Below are 21,005 nucleotides of genomic sequence, written 5' to 3'. Positions count from 1 at the left end.
AAAACACAAAAGAATCCCTGAAACCCCAAACTCTCAGTATCTAGTGTTCTCTGTTTTCTAAGTATCCCCCTAATGGAAGATCTCAAACCACTTGTTTTCACATTTGTTTCTTAATCACTAGAGCTCAGTTTTTAAACCAAAACTATTTAAAATTTAGGGTGAAAGTCAATTTCTGATTTTAAATATTTACTATCATGACCCCTTCTAGCAATTTTTTTTTTGCCCCAGTAGTATCACTATCACCAATACAACAAAAAGATAACAATTTCTATAAGATACTACTCTTTGTATAGCAAGACATTTTCTTCTCACTTTTTTGCATTAAGAATCAAGAAAAAAGGTCCAATCAATACTAAAATATGTATAAACTATTCAGTTATGAGCTGAATTTATTCTGACTTAACACATGTTAAACCTGTCCCTCCTACCCAAACAGGATAGATTATGAAGCAATAAAACCTTGCCAATATGTTTATACACCTATAGCTGATAACAGCTTGTACAATATTAAATAGTAATATATTTATCAGCAAGATTCCCTGAATAATCATAGCTAATATTTTAACATCACATGTGCTAACATGATCTTCAACTTATCACATTATATTCAGATTGGTACTTCACACAAACGTGCATTGTAGACTCTGATAAAAGTTACTTCACTGAAACATGTACTGTGTTGTACTTGACAGCATCTATCTCATTATCATTGAAAAAAGCACTCTCTCTCCATACATCTTTTTTCCATTTCTTTGCTCTAGTTTATATTCGTCATTAACTCCTTAACTTCACATATTTTATTATTATCACTTTGGTTACAGTCACCTGACCAAAAGCTGGTACAGTATAATGCATCATGCATCCTAAACATGATTAAACCAACATTCAATTGACTTAAAGACTGTGATTTAAAAGATGAGCTCAGGCCTCAGCATGGTTAATTATGTACTTAATGAGCATGAACTGCAACTGTTTTCAAACATGGAAACTTTCACTATGGTAGGAATTAGACATGTCTTTGCTTTATCTTATTGAGGTTTTTTCCTTCACACCTTCAACAACCTAGATTCTAGGGTGATAAATTTATAGAAGTTTATAAATAAAAACAATAAATACAGCAAATGGCCCCCTCAAGCTACTAAATTAAGATACATACTTATTTTCTACAGATTTCTGTCTTACACTTCACAGCAGCACTGACTGAAGCATCATTTATGGAGAATTTATAATTGCTTACATCCCTGCCATGCATATCTCTGGTTCTAACAGTATTTGACAGCAAGCAAGGCTTCTTTCCCACTGCAGCACCTTTGGACAAAATGTGTAGGATCACTACGTTTACCTGGATGTTTGTAAAACTTTAGGAACAGGTTATATTTGGGATTATTCCCTTCTATCATATCTGGCTAAAACGAGCCAAAAGGGGAGAGACAGGCAAACAGTGACTCATACAGAGTCCCATTAAGAAACTTTTAAAAACATACAGACCAACCTGCTGAAAGCTATCCCAAAAGCATTTAAAAGTGAGCTAAAAGCTCTCAGTTTTTCAGGCAGAGACCTCATGACAATGCTATAGTTTTACACCATGTGCTCTCTCTTTAGTCATCAGGTTCACATCTTACACGATTTCCTCCCGCCCTTCCTTGCCATGCAAGAGACCCTCCAGTAACAAAAGGGGGAACCAGTACTCTGGCAAAACCAGTGCTGTGTGGGCCAATGCCAAAAAGATTATTTGTTCTTTCCAGTTCACAGTGTCATTTCTAGCGATGTCACATAAGACGTATTCAGCTTCCATATTGTCTTACAAAGTACATTGTGCCCAGGCACTGGTATTGGCTCCTTCTCCTTTTATTTGAAGTTTTTAGAAAGAAAAGGCACTAGGGAGTTAGTTTGTAAGAGAACATTTTCAAGGCTTGCAAGGAATTGTTTCCAGTAAGATCATATATTGCACTTGCACATTGAGCAAATGCTAAACAATCAAAGAGCCAAACAGAAGGAATCCTTGTTCTGAGAGCATTTCCCCTCTGCTCCCTACCACCCCACGGTGTTCTCAAAGTTTACATGAAATAACAGATTAGCTAGTTGAGCAACTACCAAAGGTTGCTCAAATTATGTCATAAATTCATCTGTTCGGGTCCAGCAAAGGTTTATGACACCTGACGGAGCCCATTCCCGGTGCTAAAACCCCAGCAACAACAACAAAAAAGAGTGATCTCATCAACCAGCGAGACTCCCACCGCTCTCCCCGCAGACCATTCCAGAGCTCAGGGGCTCCCGGTGCCCGGTTCCCCTCTGGGCTGGGCTGGGCAGGGCTGGGCGGGGGCGCGGAGCCCCCTCAGCTCCCGGCCCGCCGCTGCCCAGCCCGGCCCGCTGCCCCCGCCCGCACGCGTCCCGCCGCACCGGGGCTCCCACCTGAAGAAAAGTTTGGAGAAGATGTTCGCCTTCTCCAGGGGAGACCTCTGCATGGTGAGGTGAGGCGCGGTGAGATGCGGTGAGCGGGGAACCGGAGGCAGCCGCTAATCGCTGACGCCTCGCTCGCCCACTCCGCTCCTGCGGCTCTCCCACCTTATCCGCCCGGCCGCTCTGATGTCACCGTCCGCCTCCTGCCCCGGCCCCTCTCCCCGCCTCTGCTTTGCCCCGGTTCAAAGGCGGGCGGGCTGGGGCCCCAGCCCGTGCTCTGCCGCCGCCGCTCCTCCCCCGCCTCCCCGCCGCGCCCGGCACCGCGCACCGGGCGCGCCCCGCTCTCCCCCCGCACCCTCTCCTCCCCGGCTCCCGAGGGCTCCCGCCCAGCCCGTTACCTCCACCTGCCGACTCAGCTTCCCGAGCCACCCCACCCCGGTCCCCAGCCTCTCTCCAGCAAGAATCCCCTCTTCTGACCAAGTGCCGAGGTGGAGAAAGCGCCCCTCCCGATGGGCCTTCTGCCCTCTGTCCGGGGCAGCGGGGACAGCGCAGCGAGGACAGCCCCGGCGGGGCGTGGACACCCCCTCGCCCTGCCGAGCGCGCAGCTCCTCACCGCGGAGCCCGTCCCGGTACACCGGGCGCCTTTTGCAGCCCGCCGAGACCCGGGGGGCCGAGGCGGCGTTGGCCTCGGTGGGCACCCGTGGCCAGGAGCCCCCGTCCGCCACCCCACGCCTGTGCGGCCCCGAGGGCGAGCGTGGCGGCACACGGGCTGAAGGCAGAGGGAGGGCGGTCGGCACGGGGAAGGGTGCGGGGTAAGCGCGATCATGCACGCTTTAAAGTACACTTGCTTCAGTTTTTCAAGTTCTCTGTCAGGCCCGTACCTGAACGGAGACGATTGGAACTAAAGTTACATCTGTAGTGTTATATCTTTATTAAGTTATATCTTTAGTAAGTAAGTAACCAAACGCCCAGATCTAAACTAAGGCTGTTTCTGAAGCTTTATGTGTGTGACATACAAACAAAATCACTGCTTTAATGGCTCACAACAGAAAGCATACTTGAGAGAGACAAAGATGACAAGAAGCAAGAAAAAAGAATATGTGATTTAATTCTGTACAGGATTTTATTTAATTTGCTGCTTTGTTTTGATATTTACACACTCCAGTGTCCTTTCATTTCTGTAACTTAAAAAATACTAATGGAAAAGACCATGCTTTCTTAATAATGCAGACGCTGCCCTCTAAACTGGCTCTGTAAAGAAGCGAACGTACTTTTCCCCGGACTTATAGCTTGCGCTACAATTTAACCAGCTGTTCCTCTTTGCAAACTTGCAGACACTTTATATTTCAAAGTTTCTCGCTACACGCCGCTGCGCTTTCCTAAAGAATTTCGCTTTGCCTTGACGTTTCTTCCTCGTAGATCGCCGAGCCAACAAGTGCCCTCTTACCCTGTCACCGCACCGGGCTCCTTTGTGTCTCAGACCTCCCTCGAATCCTTCCCGATTCTGCTTTATTAATGACAAAACCAGTAAGAAACGCGGGCAGGCAGGACTCCAGGAAACTGTCCGCATTTTATCATGTCCTCAGACAATATGTAGAGGCAGGGCTAAATCCGCCCAGGCTCCAGGACAACAGCGCGGAGCCCTTCGGCATCCTGCCACCTAGTGGAGCCGGGCCCGGGGCGCCAGCGCATCCCTCACCGCACCGCGCACCCCAGTGCAGCCCCTACTGCACTGCGCACCGCATCCCGCGCCGCATGCCGCACCGCACTGCACCCCCTGCTGCACCCCCTACCGCACCGCCCCGCACCCCCTGCTGCACCGCATCCCGCACCGCAATGCACCCCCTGCTGCACCGCATCCCGCACCGCAATGCACCCCCTGCTGCACCGCACCCCCTACTGCACCGCACCCCGCACCGCACTGCACCCCCTGCTGCACCGCACCCCGCACCGCAATGCACGCTACACTGAACTGGGCACTGCACCGCACCCCGCACGGCACCGCGCACCCCAATTCGCCCCGCACTGAACTGCGCACCCCAAAGCACCTCGCACCGCACCCGCACCGCGCCCACACCGCGCCCGCACCGCGGCAGCCGGGGGAAGGCGGGATCAGCCTCTCCGGGTGTTCGGGGCTGCGCACCTGACAGGCACCTCCCGCCAGCCCCCGGCCCCTCCAGAGTTCAGGGAGCTTAAGTAGGAACACGAACCAGGATTCAGATTCCCCCTCTGCGCCAGCCGGGCCAAGGCTGGGATCCCACATGCTCCATCGGCCTCTGAGAGAAGTTCTTTGGGTAGGCCCTGACATGCAGATCACCTAGATCTACCAATTTTTTTCACTTCACTAAAAAATGGTGAAATGTTAATTTAAAGACAGAATCAGAGAATCAGCTTTGTTGGAGAAGACCTTTGAGACTAATGAGTCAGACTGGAAACCCATTCTTCTAAACAGTACACGCTAGCCTGCCACAGGCTCTTCCCATTTCTAGCCTTTGGATCTCTGGCACAAGTGAATAAAGCAGAAACTGAGCAGAGGATTAGACTTCTTTTTTTTTTTTAATTAACATTAGAAAGTGAGGTATGTTAGTAATTTGAAACCATTAGTGGATCAAGTCCAAACTAGTTAAAATGTCAATTGGTAATGAAGTATTCTTCATAACAGTATCTCCCTGTGGCTATTACCATAAGAGCTGATTTGCACACAGGTAGCAAATTTGGGACTAACAAAGACATCCCATCAATCATCACTGATTATGTAATTTTTCTTACATGAAAAATTCCACGAACTTTCCCTAATTTTGAACACTTCTTCTCTAAACTTAGAATATTTCTTTGCCTACTTTCTTAAGTACCAGCTATAGTTCATCGAAATCCATGGAGTGATGACTTCCCTGCTCTGCTCTGGGATCCAATAATTTTGCAAATAAATCAGATGCTTTCACATTCATACATCCCTCAGTCAAAAACTCCTGAACTCTTTGTTTTGTTTTACATATTTATTATCATTTTCCTCTCATGTATCCACAACATTTCCACTGGTATATTTCCTTGCTTATTTCAGAGTCCTAACCTTCCCAGGGAATCTTTAACATAGTCAGCTGACACGAAAGTAAAACTTGTCATTAGCATTACTGTGAGTAGGAATAAACTGTAATATTTCTGTTCTTCTCTAGGGACTGAAATACCTCCAACTTAAGTATTATCTATGCATTTAATTTAAATGAACTTCTTTCACTTTTACAGAAATGCAAACTTGATACAACACTTTCCTTTAGATGTATCCACATCCACCATCTATTGGACTTTACTTTGAAGAAAGCACAGTGAGGCTGAGTTGGCCAGGCATGAGAACCGGAGGATGAGTAGAGCTGGCTCCCTGTGCCATCCCAGGGATGAATAGTGAGTAGAGCAGGTTCCCTGTGCCATCCCAGGGATGAGTATGTGAGTAGAGCTGGCTCCCTGTGCCATCCCAGGGATGAATAGTGAGTAGAGCTGGCTCCCTGTGCCATCCCAGGGATGAATAGTGAGTAGAGCTGGCTCCCTGTGCCATCCCAGGGATGAGTATGAGAGCAGAGCTGGTTCCCTTGCCCCCACACTTGTGCAGGGGTAACTCAACCAGGTGAGAACCAGCAGTCTGAAGTCACACATGAGGAACAGACTGGCTGGTTAAGGTGCTTCCATGTTTATGGCAACTTAAAGTGATTTCTACCCTGGGAGCTGTACCTTGACCTCTCTCCTGCCTTTGGGTACATGTTCCCATTCTGCTTCAAAGCCACCAGACGGCACATAAAGCTGTGTAGGACTTCTGACCTAGCTGAAAGCTCCACCAGAGTGGTGCATTTTCACTGGGATATGAACTTAGGAGGAGGAAAATTCACTTAGCACTTTGCCATGGTGAGTAAGGGTACAAACCCATGGCAAGGAGCAAGGCAGAGAAAGGCAGGGCATGGATTTGCTTTACACGCCATGAAGTCACCCAAGGAGCCTTCCTTCCCTTCCCTTCCCTTCCCTTCCCTTCCCTTCCCTTCCCTTCCCTTCCCTTCCCTTCCCTTCCCTTCCCTTCCCTTCCCTTCCCTTCCCTTCCCTTCCCTTCCCTTCCCTTCCCTTCCCTTCCCTTCCCTTCCCTTCCCTTCCCTTCCCTTCCCTTCCCTTCCCTTCCCTTCCCTTCCCTTCCCTTCCCTTCCCTTCCCTTCCCTTCCCTTCCCTTCCCTTCCCTTCCCTTCCCTTCCCTTCGTACAGTAATACTTTGGGGGTCTGGGGCTTGCTTGTTTTTTAACCCAACTGCTGGTTTTCAAGAAGAGGAGAAGAAGATGATTTAGTTGATTGGTGGTGATTGTTCAAAGATTCAGCTTTATAGATCTTGATGGTCTTTTGCAACCATAATGATTCTATGATTCTAAAAAAATAATTATATTTAGATTTTTGATTAATATCACCGGACAAAGGAGTAGAAATTTTTAGTAGAAAGCATGATCATATGATCATATTAAATACAATCTCCTCAGAAAATGAAGCTAAAGAGCTGTCAAAACTAACACTTTAAGTCACTGTTTTTCTGTTGTTGCTTAAAATGAAACAGTTCTTTTTTCAGTCTCTCAATTCTGATCTTCTGAAAGAAAAAGTTCTGCACTGACCTATCAATCACATTTCTAATCAAAGCCGTAAATTTTTTCTGAATATTTTAATTAACTGGAAACTACTTTTTTGTAATTAATTTTGTTTTTCAATGTCTCATTCAACCCCAAAGAAGTCTGATTTATTTTCTTCTTTTTTTTTTTTTTTTTTTTTTTTAATAAAAGCATAGAACTCCATCCACAATTCTAACACTGGTCTTTATCTCAAGCTTTCCTGTACAGTCAGTTGGACCTGGGTTCCCTTCATCATTCCAAGTAATTTCAACAATGGTGGGAAGCCTTACTTCAAATCAATTTAAAAGAATGACCTTAGCATATGGGTCAGGTAGAGGTCCTCTTACCTCTTAAGCTGGGAAAGCAGTCTGGCCACTTTTCCATAGGGTAGGGCTTTAATCTACCCTACAGCTGCCAGTTACAAAAAACTGATTACTCTGTCTCAGAGCTGCTTGCACACATTAATAAACTACTCAAAACAAGGCAGCAACAATGAAAGAACTCTGTCAACTACAGTTTTAAGTAAATGTATAATTTATTATTCAGCACAAGCATTCTACCTGATGACTTATGAATATCTACTCCTAGTTGCTCAAGTCCTCAGAGTATTCTCTAGCTATGGACAAATTAGCAACATCTTACTTTACATACTGTTTGTCAGTTCTGGCATATACCACTATGAATTCCAAAGAGCTTCTCTATTCCCAGGAAACATATTGAAAATTGGATCTCAATCAAGATAAAAGCTATAACAGCATTCACTTGAAAAGTAAACTATTCTCAGATATTTACCAGACAAATGTTTTTTGAGTCCACATTCATAATACTTTTAGAATATAGATGGTCATGCAGAAAATGCCAAACTGACAGCTGTTAGATCCATTTCCACAAGCGAAACTGCATCCCAGTACCTTGTCTTAATACTGCTAAAATTGCTTCAGCCAATGCTTCAAGTATTAGCAGATTAACATTCCTAATCTGTGCACACAGGGTACTTTTGGCAAGCAGAGTTATGTGTGCTTCACCAGTATCTATGTTAGTTCAATACATGGTCTCAAAAAATATGGAAACCAATTTAATATTCCAGAGAAACTAAGCAGATCTTTTATGAGGCATGTGCTTCTGTGGCACAACATATGCAGCTGGGAGGTGAAGTACCATGAAGGTATCAGACCTTTCATTCTGGACAGGTAAAATGGGCAGATCCCATTTTGGTAAGATCTTACATGGAAATAACAAGAGGGAAAACAGTGAAGAATACAGCACAGGCCTGATGAAGGAATAGCAGAATAGCAGTGTGTTGGTGCTCAGTATGGTGCAACTCATACTGGATTTGCAGAGGTTGATTTTTCAGGCACTACACACCAACTTCTTCAAAGAACTTTAAATTGCACACGATTTTCAAAAAAATTGTAACATCATACTACATGGAACCATCAGACAAAAGTCAGATATGTTCATGTGCTGTCATTTGGTCTATGGAGTTAATAACTCCAGTACAATACCTTTTTAAACAGGAAGGTATTTTTAAGCTTTTTGAAATTGTAGACACACAAAAAGGGAAATGTAAATGTATTCTTTCATTCAGAAGCACATGACTCTGTGATAACCTATTTCTATTTATCTATCTATTTACCAATGCATCAAAACAAGTATAAACTTTTAGACCTACTGATGTGTCATTTTGGTCTGCCTTTCTGCATGATCTATCAAAGTACTGACTGAAATCTTGCTGACTAAGTTTATGTCAAATAAAGTTCTAAAAGACCTAGAATCTGAACGGAGGTAGTTCAGACTTTGGCCTTGATTACATAAGAAAATGATACTACTTATTTTTCCAGAAGATTTCTTAAAATGGTGAAAATCCTCTGTTACTAACTCTTGTAATATCAAGACTTGTGGTGGGTTTTAACAGCTTGTTCATAGCTTAATCAGAAAACAGTCATTGTCCTGGCAGATAGGGTATCTGCATTAAAATAAAATTTTAAAAAAAAGAGAGACAATTTTTGACAAACATTGAAGATAATGGAAAAAACAACAGGTACCACATGTAGGGTACATCTTTTCACTTTACACTTGATAAAATATATTTGGTTGTTTGGAAGTTGCAGTAGAAAATAGTTTTCTGAAAACTTCAGATTTTTTTTTTGCTTTCAGTCTAGAAGTAGTGAAGGGAGTTAAGAGCTTGAAAATCCAAGTCAGACAAGCTTGCAAGGTTTATGTTTCCAAAGATAGCTTAAACTTCTTCCTCTTCATACTGTCATGTAATCCCAGAACAATGGTATTATTGAAGTTAAAAGGGCAAAAATCCAAGACTGATACCTTCTGTGACTCAATAAAGGACACACGCCGGCAATCTTAAACAGCTGAGCAACAAAGATTATTGAACTACCTAGGGCATAACAAAAAGTGCTTAATTATTTACAACTGCTTAAAAGAGAAAGGGCTTGAGTTCCTGTCAGAGCCCTGAGACTGGAATCATCTTTACTGGAATGTTACTGCAAAGATTGTGCAGTATAAACTCTACCATGTGAATCCATGCAGCACGATGGATCCTTAACCCATTTCTTTTTAAAAGTATGCTTAGTTTGCTGTATGCTGCTCTTGCCTGAAACAACTCTGTGGTTCCAAATATTTTCTGAACTTAATGGAAAAAGTTAGAAGCAAGCCACCGTTATTCCAGTTGCAAAAGAACTGTAAGACTTGGTCTTTTTTTCTAGTCTTAAATAGTCTAAAATTGCCTCTGCAATTGCCTCTTCAATAAGGAAGTTGCCTTAATACTCAAAAAAAAAAAAAAAAAAAAAAAAAAAAAAAAAAAAAAAAAAGTGGGATAACTGCTCCTGCTAAAGATATCCAAGAATTTTGAGATCACTGCGTGGTTAAAGGGGCAGACAAGGCTCCACATGAAGACAAAGGGTGGGGCAGCATACAAGCCCCTGTTTCCAATGCACTTCTCTCAGCCTTCTCAGCCCACATCCAGACCATTTCCATAGGCCACGCTGAGATCCAGGCTAGTGGATTAAAGCCCTGTATTTAGTCAAGCTTCAGAAAACCAATAATATTTCCAAATACGAAAGAACAAGGATTTTTTTTTTAATGGCAGATGTCAGCAGAATATCATGAGTTACTGAGTTTAATCAACAACCTTTCACAGTGGACACAATGAAAAACTTATATGAGGTTAAATGTTTCTCTTAATGAGATCTTGAAGCTATTTGTGCTAAACCAAACAGGTACAGCTTATTTTAAATAGTTGAGAATTTCAAGGCTAAAAGCAAGACTTCTTGAAACTGTGTAGATTTATGTCAAGCTGTGACTTACACAGGGGACAGCAGGAGAAACTCACCATTGTACAGCTATGGGTAAAACTCCCTTTTCTCCCTCTTTATTTACAAACTGCTTTATGACTTTCCTGCAAGAAAAAAGTTCATGTTACAGGGTAAGGATCATGTTAGATAGTATAAGAATCATGTTAGACAATAACAGCACAGTGATGTGCTATCAATGATAAAGCAGGCATCAGTCTTGAAGCTGTCCACAGAACTGGTTGATAAAAATGCATTTCTCCACTTAAAAAGAAATTCCTGAGATGTAAGAAATGATCTTTTAAGATGACACTTTTTAATAAAAATTGCTAAACTGAGAGAACTTGAAATTTGATCATCAAGATCAGTCTGCCACTGTTGCAAGTAAACCTGCAGAGCAACTCAATCTTACACGCCCCTAGGTCATGCAGACTGAAAATACTTCCCAGGGCTGTAGGCAAATTAAGGCTTATTGTAAGATACTGGCTATTGTTGTTAACACTGCAAAAAATAAGGGAACAGGCAATATAAGGATATATAAAGCAACACAGCTTCCTGACTTATGACTTATTTACTAAAAAAACCAAACTTTACATACTGATATAATAACATATGTAAAGGAATGAAAAGCTGGCCAACAAAAGGCTGAGGCACTTTACAGAGACTTACAAACTGGTGATGAAATTCATGTTCCACTGAGTTCTGCCCATGAACTACTGCCACCATCTCCCATGTCTGGCAAGAGACCTACCTGAATGATAATTCTGAGATGACTTTTCTGAGATTGCTCTGCTAAAGCTATTTGACTTGAAGACAGTCAAGCACCCACTCACGAGCTGCTTTATGGAACCCAAATTGCAGTCCTTTATTTGAACTCTATCTTTCAAATGAGGGACAATGTGGGATTTTGTTTTGGTGGTTTTGTTTCTCTGTTGTTTGTTGTTTCGGTTTTTTTCCTGAAAGGAAAGTTGTTATTTGATAGAAGAGAAACAAACAAACAAAACCAACCAACAAAATCAAACACATCACACTTCTCAAGTGTCTCAGTTTCTTCCTACAGAAAAATGGGAGAATAGATAATCTCTTTTCTCTCTTTTTTTGGGCATGAGAGAGACGTGGTAATAATGAGCTCTGAGAGAAAATAAGAAAAACTGGACAAATTTAACAACTCTGAGCACTGAAATGATAGACTCAAGCAGTTCTGAGGAGTTATTAGGGAAAGCATTTTCATATTAGACTCTAGAATCAAAAAGACTCTTTAAAAATTTCCATTTTATATCCCTACCCAGGGGTTTCTATAATTAGCTAGCTGCAATTAGGACTATTGAATTGGTCAGTGTCAGCACAATACTTTTACAGCAGTTTAAAAAGCCACACGAAAGGTATACACAAAAGGTACACATGCCATACAAAAGGTATACACAAAAGGTATACACGAAATCTGTTATAACTAACAAACTGGGTTTATTTCTTAAGAAAGGGGAAATATTTGCAGTTTTATTTCTAACAGCATTTACCATAGAAATTGAAACCAGGAATTTAATACTATACCCTTACATAGACATCTCCCTTGCTGGCTAACAAAAACTTAATTTACACTTCCTTGTGCCTGTGTGGAAGGAAAAATGCAATCTATTCATGCACACTAATAGGTTATAAATTAGTATAGCCATTGAGGGAAGGAACCTTCTGTGGGTCTAACTGTAGACAGCACAATGAAAGAAGAATGAGCAACACAAGGTGCAAGTTATGAGACAGAAACTAATAATTAAAATATTGAATTATATTGTACAGAAAGTAAATGATTTATCATCAAATATTTGTTTCAGTCTCATTCATCTTTTCTCAGAACAATAGCATAGAAGCTAGACAACAACGAAAAAATTACGTGTTTGAAATAATAATCAGGAAAGACAAACAATATCAAGACTTCTGTTTACACTTTTTCATAATACATAAGTAAAGGGAAATGCTTTTTTATTACATGTTTAGTACATTTATAACGTGGTTAGACTGTGAAAGTCCATGACCCACAGCTTTGTTAAGCTCATAAGGAGTCAGGACACAAACAGACACATACACAGGAAGGGAAATATTTAACGCATTTACAAAAATTATTTATTAAAATCTGAAATTTTAAAAAATAATTAAAATCTGAAATGCCTTTTTATTGAGACAATCTCTGTTTCTGTGAATTTAGGAGGCAAAAATCTGGTATATGTAGTTAATCACAAAACATCTCTTACTACAGCTTTACTTTTTTCACTGTCACATCCTGGACAGGATCCTGGCTGGGGTAGGCAACCACAGTAGAGAGGTCTGTTGCATAATTAAGCAGCAGGAAATGAAATCATTTTTTATTGACAGAAATAAAGAAAATTTCATTCTGACAGAAATATAAAATGGCTTTAGACACTTCCTTTAGAGCTGGAAAACAAGGAGCAACATCTGAGTACTAGATGTACAAGAAAAGTACAAGTACAAGAAAATGAAACAATATGAACAGTTATGCATCTGTTCGCTGTAAAATAATTTCATTTTGGAAATCAGAAATAAGAGATATTTTCTGTTTATTTACTTAATTACCTTGTAAGTTGTTTTCACTATTGTTTCAGTGCTACCTAAGGTCAGCTAAATCAGGATTCTAGTCACTCTCAAACTGCTTTCATTCTGAAGGTAAGATGCAACATACAAGTGAGACAAACTTTTAGATAGGGAGAAAACCTGTAAAAAGAAGAGCCAGCAACATGCATATTAAAGGCTCTTTTTCACCCTTAACCCAACCTCAGCTACCTTTCTGCTTGTCTCAGTCAAGCAGACCAAGCACACTTTTGAAAGAGCAGGTTCACCCAGTTATACCTGGGTGGGAAGAAGGTGGGCAGGGGTTTATAAGTGGAGAGAAGTCAGAAAGAAAAGTAGGCATTTATGATTTTTAGAAAGAAGTAGTTAAACAGAGGTGGGGTGAGATTCCTAACTCCCTTCCTTAAGAGATGATTAAGAATATCAATAAAAAAAAAACAAAACTAGAAAAAAAATAAGAAGAGAATTTTTAAATTGATACCATGCTGAAAAATGCAGACAGAACCACTGGTATGGCTGGCATACCTCAATTTGTGTATGTATCGATAAAAAAAGAATATAGATTTTAAAAAAGTCCCAAACACCAAAATGGCAAACAAGACATTTGTCTTGAGATATGTCACAGGAATTCTTAACAGTGAGAATATGAGGAGGCAGCTTTTTGAAGCAATGGGACCCTTCTAGCACCTTCTTGTCTAACTATAAATAAGCTTGTTCTACTACAAATGCCTGGGGAAAAGTTCCCTCTCAAAACAGAGGGTAGAACACCAAGTGCCTACACCCAGTTGAGCACATTGTCTATATCCAATGAGCCTGCGTTGGCAGTTAGTCACAAATAATCTGCTTGGGCAGACAGGAGCAGCAAACAGATTCCATTGCAAAAAGGCAGCCTTTTAAAAAGGAAACACACAAAGAGTAACCTACCTCTGGACATAGTGGACCCCCAGCAACAACCTTGTTAACATCAGAATAAAAGGTGATCTATAGAACAGTGAAGAAGAAATATCCTCCATATAACAGAGTTCCTGAGAAGGGGGTGCTAAAATTTTCTGTGTAGGTATATCAGTTATACACACATAGAGACCAATTCATTCCCACTTGGGATACCCCCCACAACATATTCATGAGAAATTAAATTAAAACTGGTGTGGACAGTGCTGCCCCACAAGGCAGCAACTACTTGGTGATATTTCCCTGCTTTATCCATGTTTATAAGGTTACTAAGTTTCTATTTAAAAAAAAAATCCTTTGTGTTCTTCTAGGAGGTTGGCATTTTTAAAAAGTCATTCAGCCTAGCCCAAGCCAGGATCCACACCCGTCACAGGCTTGCAAAACTCAGAATGCTTCAGATATCATTTATCTAAAAAGAGCCCTCAGATCCTACTTCCTACAATTACATACATATATATATACATATATATATGTGTGCTAAAAGAATGAAGGCAGAGAAAGGTAAACAGTAGCCCAACCAAAGCAAGTTGGATGTTCCTCAAGTTTCTGCTGCAGCTCAGTAACAAATGAAGCATGTGATCCATCTGTCTGATCAATCAAAAATCTCTTTTTTGCCTTTTAATCATCTCTGGATCAATTAGATGTACTACTCCCACATGCTATACTTATGATTAAATTTATTTTCAAACAGCAGTTTCAATGCCATTAACTGAACGCTACATTACCAAATGCCTTTCCTTATACTTAATCCACTGTTCTCATTATGCTTCTGTCATTGCTGTTTTGATCATTAACTGTATCACTAGAAGTGGCTTAATAATTACTCATTGCTTCTAGAAGCCTTAGTATAAAATGCCTCCTGATTCCTCAGGTTTTCTGGAAAAAAATTCTTTTTTATTCTATTACCTGTTAAAAACTTTTAACACTATTTCAAGAATAGTTGCATTTTTTAGCAGTCTCCTAAAAGAATTGCAACAAGTACAGCAGTGAGAGTAATAGTTCAATAGAGCAATTGGATGTTCATAACACAATCATTACAAGAATCCATCTGTAATAAAAAGCAGTTCTTCCCAGAAGTTCTCCCAAATAACAGTGTACTGAATCACATGCTATTACTGTTTTGCAAAAAAACTTTCCAAGCCAAGATCTATATTTATCATATTGTAACAAAGATGATCAAATTTAACACTGTTCCTCAAGACCTGGTGACAATAGAGTAGACAGGTTCCCAGGTTGTGAACTTTTTCCTCCATTACTCTAAATTTCAGAGACATCTAGACGAAAAGAATTTGTATAGGAATTAAAGCTATGTGCCTCTGTGTGAAAAAGGCCACTCACCTGAGCAAAACAAGGCAGAAGATTCTGTTGGCAGTATTCAAATAAACTAAGATATGTCAGCAAAAACTACAATCAAGAAAATTGTCCTTAATCCAAAAAGATTGTTTATTACTTTTTCTCAAGTAAAAATTAAAAGTCTGAATTTAGACAGTGTGGATACTAGAACCAAGCATTCACACTAGAAACCATCTGGGAACAGAGGGATCCTGCCCTTCAAGCACACCATGTCAATCATAAATGCCTTGCTCTTAGCATGACTGTGTATTCACTGCACCACCTTCTGTCTCACAGATCCTGAGAACAGATGAAAGCAAAATACCTTGGTACCAACTCAGGGAAGGTCTGACAGATCTGAAGAGGCATGCAAGAAATGGAGTTTCCATGACTCACTGTGAAAATACACATTCCCAATACCTGCTTGGAGCACTATGGTCCCTGAGTTGGCTGGGGCTCTGGCCAGTTCTTTGCCAGTTAATAGCCACAAAATAACATGATGTAGCTCTGCTGTTGGCTGTGAGACTCTCTTCCACACAGTGACTCACAGCTTTGTAACCTCAAAGGTGTAACATTAGAACATGTTGCAAAATGGTCAGCGGTGTCATGGGCAGGTAAAACAAGACAATTTTGCTAGTGCATACAAATAAAGAGGCCAGAAAAACAAGTAAATGTTAAACAGAAGTTGTATTTACTTACCAAAAGTAGAAACAGGGCAAGCAGGAGAAAAAATATTTCTAAATTACTTGAAAGCATAGACAGCCTTAACATTGCTTCCAAATGTAATGAAGAAATCTAATTCCTTCTTTTTCCAGACTGATGCTGCTCAAGATAAAATATGTTTAAAAAGTCACATGAATTCCTTAAAACAGTAGTTTCTTTCAACAAACACTGCTGTCTACAGATTTATTTGTAAATACTCATGCTATGCTGTTTAGGTAATGTGGATGAGGCTTAGATGAGGTTTGTCCTCTTTAACACTTCTGTGAAAACCTGTTTTTTCCAATCATGAATTCTTTATATAGAACATCAAATATGCATATAAAAAATTACAAGTCCTAACTTAATTTGACTGAAAAGAGTCCTGAAAAGGGTCAAGGCTTATGGAAAAACAGAACTTTCCCATACTGGCCACCTAAACCTATACATAATGTGTAATTTCCAGTGTTACTTTCAACACTAGCTAATTTTTTGCTACAAAGAAATTATTAGCCCAAGAACATAACAAGTTCAATAATATATTTTCTTTCTCAATATGTCTTCCCCTATCTCTAAACACATACATTGATGGTTCTAATAGTTCACTGTTCAATGGAACACATACTTGAGAACATGTGACAGACTAAGAGGTATGTAACCATAATATTTCTATCATCACAATCCATTGAACAATTTTTAAATGTTTTTTCAGTATTGCATTTCTTTTTGTGCTTGTTCCTGTAAAAGATTCGGTGTGTAAAGGCCTTCTCAGTTCAGTATAAAAAAAGCGTAGTGAAACATTAAAATTCCATTTTTAAAGTATTGATCTCACTTTATTTTAGCCAAAACAAAGCCTAGAGAGGACTGTTGCATTTTTAATGGTATTTTGTTAGTTAATGATGTAACAGAGGGCTCAAGGAAAAAGTGATGACTTGCTAAAAAATAAGAAAGTCTCAAAAGGTCTTCCAAACAGCCAGCACTACTAAGCTGCACAGTTTTCCTTGTCCACTGGCCTGCTCCTGACAAAGGCAACTTTCTCTGCTCTAAGTTTGGTAGAAATCATAGGTTTACCTACCTCAGTGATGAGTGCAAAAAGCAACTTACTTCCCATCCCTACCCTGTCCTTTTTCCCTTTTGAATAAGTCTTAGTGCAAACTTCACTGATATTGTATCATTAACACAGCTTTCTTTCTTGCTTGCTGTGATACTTTTAGCTCTTGGTAAAACTAAGCAAGACCAGTTGTAGAGGCAGGAAAATCTTCCATGTAAAGGAAGATTTTGCCTTGTTCTTCAGAGCTGGAATGGAATAAGGAAGGTTAAAAGTAGGAATAAACAGAAAAGCAAGCTAGGTAAAAGCAAAGTGAAAGAGCAGTATATTTGTATCTCCACATAAGTCTTCTGATTTATTTTAACTATTTGTACATACAGTGTTTGACTTCAAAAAATTCAAAGCCTAGTAAGAACTATAATATAGGCACTTCTAAAATTTGTGTAGTAAATATGCAAACATTGCAAAGAAAAGATTCAAAGAGCAAGCACACTGAATTCCTTTTTATCTTTTTCTCCACAGCATTATGATACAGCCTTTACTTGTGTTGTCACTTCATGTAAAACTGTCCATCCCATTGCAGGTAACAGAAACCAAGTAAGTCTAACAAAGAGAAAATAAAACCAAACCAACAACAACAAAAAGATGTTAGCTAGAACCATAGATTTCCCAAGGGCTCTCCTAAATACAGAATCAGAGGTTAGATATCCTGACACAAATTTCCATGTACTGGGAAAATCTTATTTAAATCACGCTGTCTTTTGTCTGTTCTTCTAGATCCTGACAATAATAAGAAACCCATCAGTGTCACTCCTGCAAGTTAATTCCTTTATATCATGAATTATTTAAGTAGAGATATTAGCAAATTATGAAGCATGTTGGTGGGAATATTTGCCTGTTACGAAATCCTGTCAGCTTGAAATGACCATTTAGAGCTTGCTAGCAAAGGAGCGCGTGGAGATCTTGCAGAAAGTTAGTCAAAGGGTTAATTGGAGGTTTGTTACAACTGGCTGATGTGGACAAGGAAACCTATGATCATGGCTCTATAGTGCAAGACAAGTGGTCCATTTTTCCCCATACGCATCTGGATTTCAGATATATTCCATGATGAGTTCACATGATCTGGTTAAAGAAATGGGTATTTCAAGGAAAAGCATGGAAAATAACTATATGGACAGAGGCAAATTTTTTTATTGCCTCATAGGCAATTTGGTTTCCAAAACTTAAGTGTAAGTTAAGCTTTGTAGGAAAGCATTATGAGAAAGAAATCTATATCAAACAGCGGTTGACAGCTTATATAGCTGCATTAACAAAAAAGGAGCTGTCTTCAATAACTTGGACAGTTCTGGTATATAGGATGATTAGGACTCAGGGAATTTTACAGAATTAAAGTAGATAGGAAGTGTTGAGTATTTTACTGCACCAATTAGACAGAAGGTATCTTTTTTCATACACTAGTGCCTGTTGATTTCATGCACTGAAACTAATGAGGTTTTTGTAACAAGAGAACTGCTATATCTATGGCAACAGCAACTTGAATGAAGCAGTTATGCCAGTGGTTAGAGACTTAGGAAGGAAAAGCTGCAGATACATATACAGGATCCTATGTACAAACATGATTCTATGAGCACATAGGAGGCTGGACTATGGCCATTTAAATATTTATTTATTAGAGGAAAGGAACCTTTTACTACTAGCTCAATAATCATTGCTTTTGAAGCATGGAATTGTTACAGTTGGAAAAGATCACTAAGTCCAACCATTAACATAGCACTGCTGTGTTTACCACTAAACCATATTCCCAAATACCATATCCACATGCCTTTTGAACATTACCAAGATGGTGTTTCTACCACTTCCCTGGGCAGCCTGTTCCAAAGGTTGTCCACCTATTCAATGAAGAAATTTTACCTAATATCTAGTCTAAAGCTTCTCTGGTGCAGCTTGAGGCCATTTCTTCTCATCCTATCACTTACCTGGGAGAAGAGATTAAACCTCACCTCACTACAACCTCTTGTTGAACAGTTGTAGAAAGCAATAAGGTCTCCCCTGAGCCTCCTTTTCTCCAGGCTAAGCAACCACAGTTCCCTCAGTCACTTCTTATAAGAAGAAGTGGTTTCTGGTCTGGCTTCTGCCCCAGACCTTCACCAGCTTTGTCACCCTTCTCTGCATATGCTCCAGCACCTCAATGACTTTCTCGTAGTGAGGGGCCAAAACTAAACACAGGATTTGAGGCCTCACCACTTCCAAGTACAGAGGGACAATCGTTGCTCTAGTCCTGCTGGCCACATTATTTCTGATCCAAGCCAGGGATCCACTGGCCTTATGGCCACATGGGCACACTGCTTGGCCATGGTGAGTCTCAGTCTGCTGTCAGAGACTATCAGGGCATTCCCAGTGCATGCCTGCTCCCACATGCCCAATAAGGAAGAGTTATGGTTTCCTGTTACTTGGACCAGCTGTGACAGAATAGCTCAAATTATCATAAAAGTCTCTTCCACACTCTTCTGCACGTAAGTTTGGAGAGTAGAATAAGAATGCAAGTATAAGACAGCTAGAAAACAGTACAACATATTTGAATGGTTTTCCCACACAGTTTGTTCTCATGACTCAACTGTTGGCATTTGTAACAATTTTAGTTTATACCACTGGGGATGTGGACAGTATCACAATTACTCTTGAAAAGAAGACCTTAAAGCAGATGTGAAGGATATGATGACTTTGCTGGAAAAGATGGATGAGATTAAAGGAATGTAGCAAAGTCCAGTTAGCACATCCTAGGAATTCAGCGAGGGGTTGAACAGTTCCTCTCAGAAGAGAAATTGAGATTTTAGGAGCTCTGAATTACTAGTATCACTTTGGAGAGCCAGAATAATAGGTCATAACATAAAATACCATCCTGACTTAATAAACTCAAACAAAATAAGTCTAAAAGACAATATATGTGTGGGAGTTCTCACAATGCGCAGAGACTACTGGTGGGCAGCCCCAGCAGCTGTAAAAGTAAGAGATAACCAAAGACTTAACATCCTGTGGTAAACCTATGATAACAAGGCCATTCAGTATGAAGACATGACAATTAGGTTGTATGCTTTACTAACAAAAGAAAGGGAAAAAAACAATACAAACCACCAAACATTGATTCAAAATTAGTCCCTTTTCCAAGAAGCCATACTCCTTTTGAATTGTCAAAGCAAAATAAGAATGTGGTAACCAATAAAAGTACTACATATATGAATACACTGAAATATGTGGATAACCTTCAATCTTGATAAAAGTGGTAAGCCAAAGTGAGATATCAGAATAAAAGGTAAACGGTGTAGAAAGCCCAAAGCAGCACTTGATCATTATAAACTGCCTTTAGAAAATTCAAACATTTGAGTTTCTAAGAGACAGGCAATACTATTACAAGTGGTTGCCTGAGTACCAGCAGAGAGTCAACAGGCTGAAACAAGAAGGTACTCACCATGATAACGAAGTGGGAGTACTGCCAGTTGAGATTAAGGGGACGAAACAGCATAGAACAGACTAGAGATAGTGAAGGAATGAGGAATTTTTAATAGAGACATTGCATTTAGTAATATCAGGAATTGTTCTGACATGGATTTGCTACACAGACCAAAGATTCTAGGTTATAAGAAGCTAAAAATCTGCCTGAGTGATACTAAAATAAAAGAAAGTATATACAACATCCTAATTGTTGTTCTAGGTTTTTTCATATATTACTGTCATAATAACAGATATTTTCACAACAGGATTCAGATTTACATCATGCCCATGAATTCCCCACTAAGTATGGGAATTTTTACAATGGTTTAATGCTTCTACCAGAAAACAAATTTTACAAACAGAAAACTAATTGCTATACAATTTATACTCATGTATTTGGCAGCAGATTGAAAGTTTTACATCAGGTACCATCCAGATAGATTTGGTAAAGTGGACAGGAGGAACACAGCTGTAAAAAATGAATTATAAGCAAAACAGATAAAATGAAATGCTTTCCATATTTTTAAGCCCATTAGAATGATGACTGAAATAATTATGAGCAACTCAATTTGC

The 21,005-nt window shown here is 40.1% G+C and overlaps 1 protein-coding gene across 1 annotated transcript in view; it reads right to left on the bottom strand.

Annotated features, from left to right (window-relative positions):
* CFTR (CF transmembrane conductance regulator) overlaps positions 1-2,465 on the bottom strand; it is an 87,275-nt gene extending 84,810 nt beyond the window's left edge. The window contains exon 1 of the mRNA XM_058022998.1: positions 2,413-2,465. Within this exon, the coding sequence (XP_057878981.1) occupies positions 2,413-2,465 (53 nt within the window). The remainder of the gene's footprint in view (positions 1-2,412) is intronic.
* Positions 2,466-21,005: the final 18,540 nt, after the last annotated feature.

Source organism: Melospiza georgiana, chromosome 4 (assembly GCF_028018845.1).
Source record: "Melospiza georgiana isolate bMelGeo1 chromosome 4, bMelGeo1.pri, whole genome shotgun sequence".
NCBI lineage: Eukaryota > Metazoa > Chordata > Aves > Passeriformes > Passerellidae > Melospiza > Melospiza georgiana.
The sequence above is the reverse complement of the archived record's forward strand: the minus strand, read 5'-3'. Positions and strand labels throughout refer to the sequence as shown.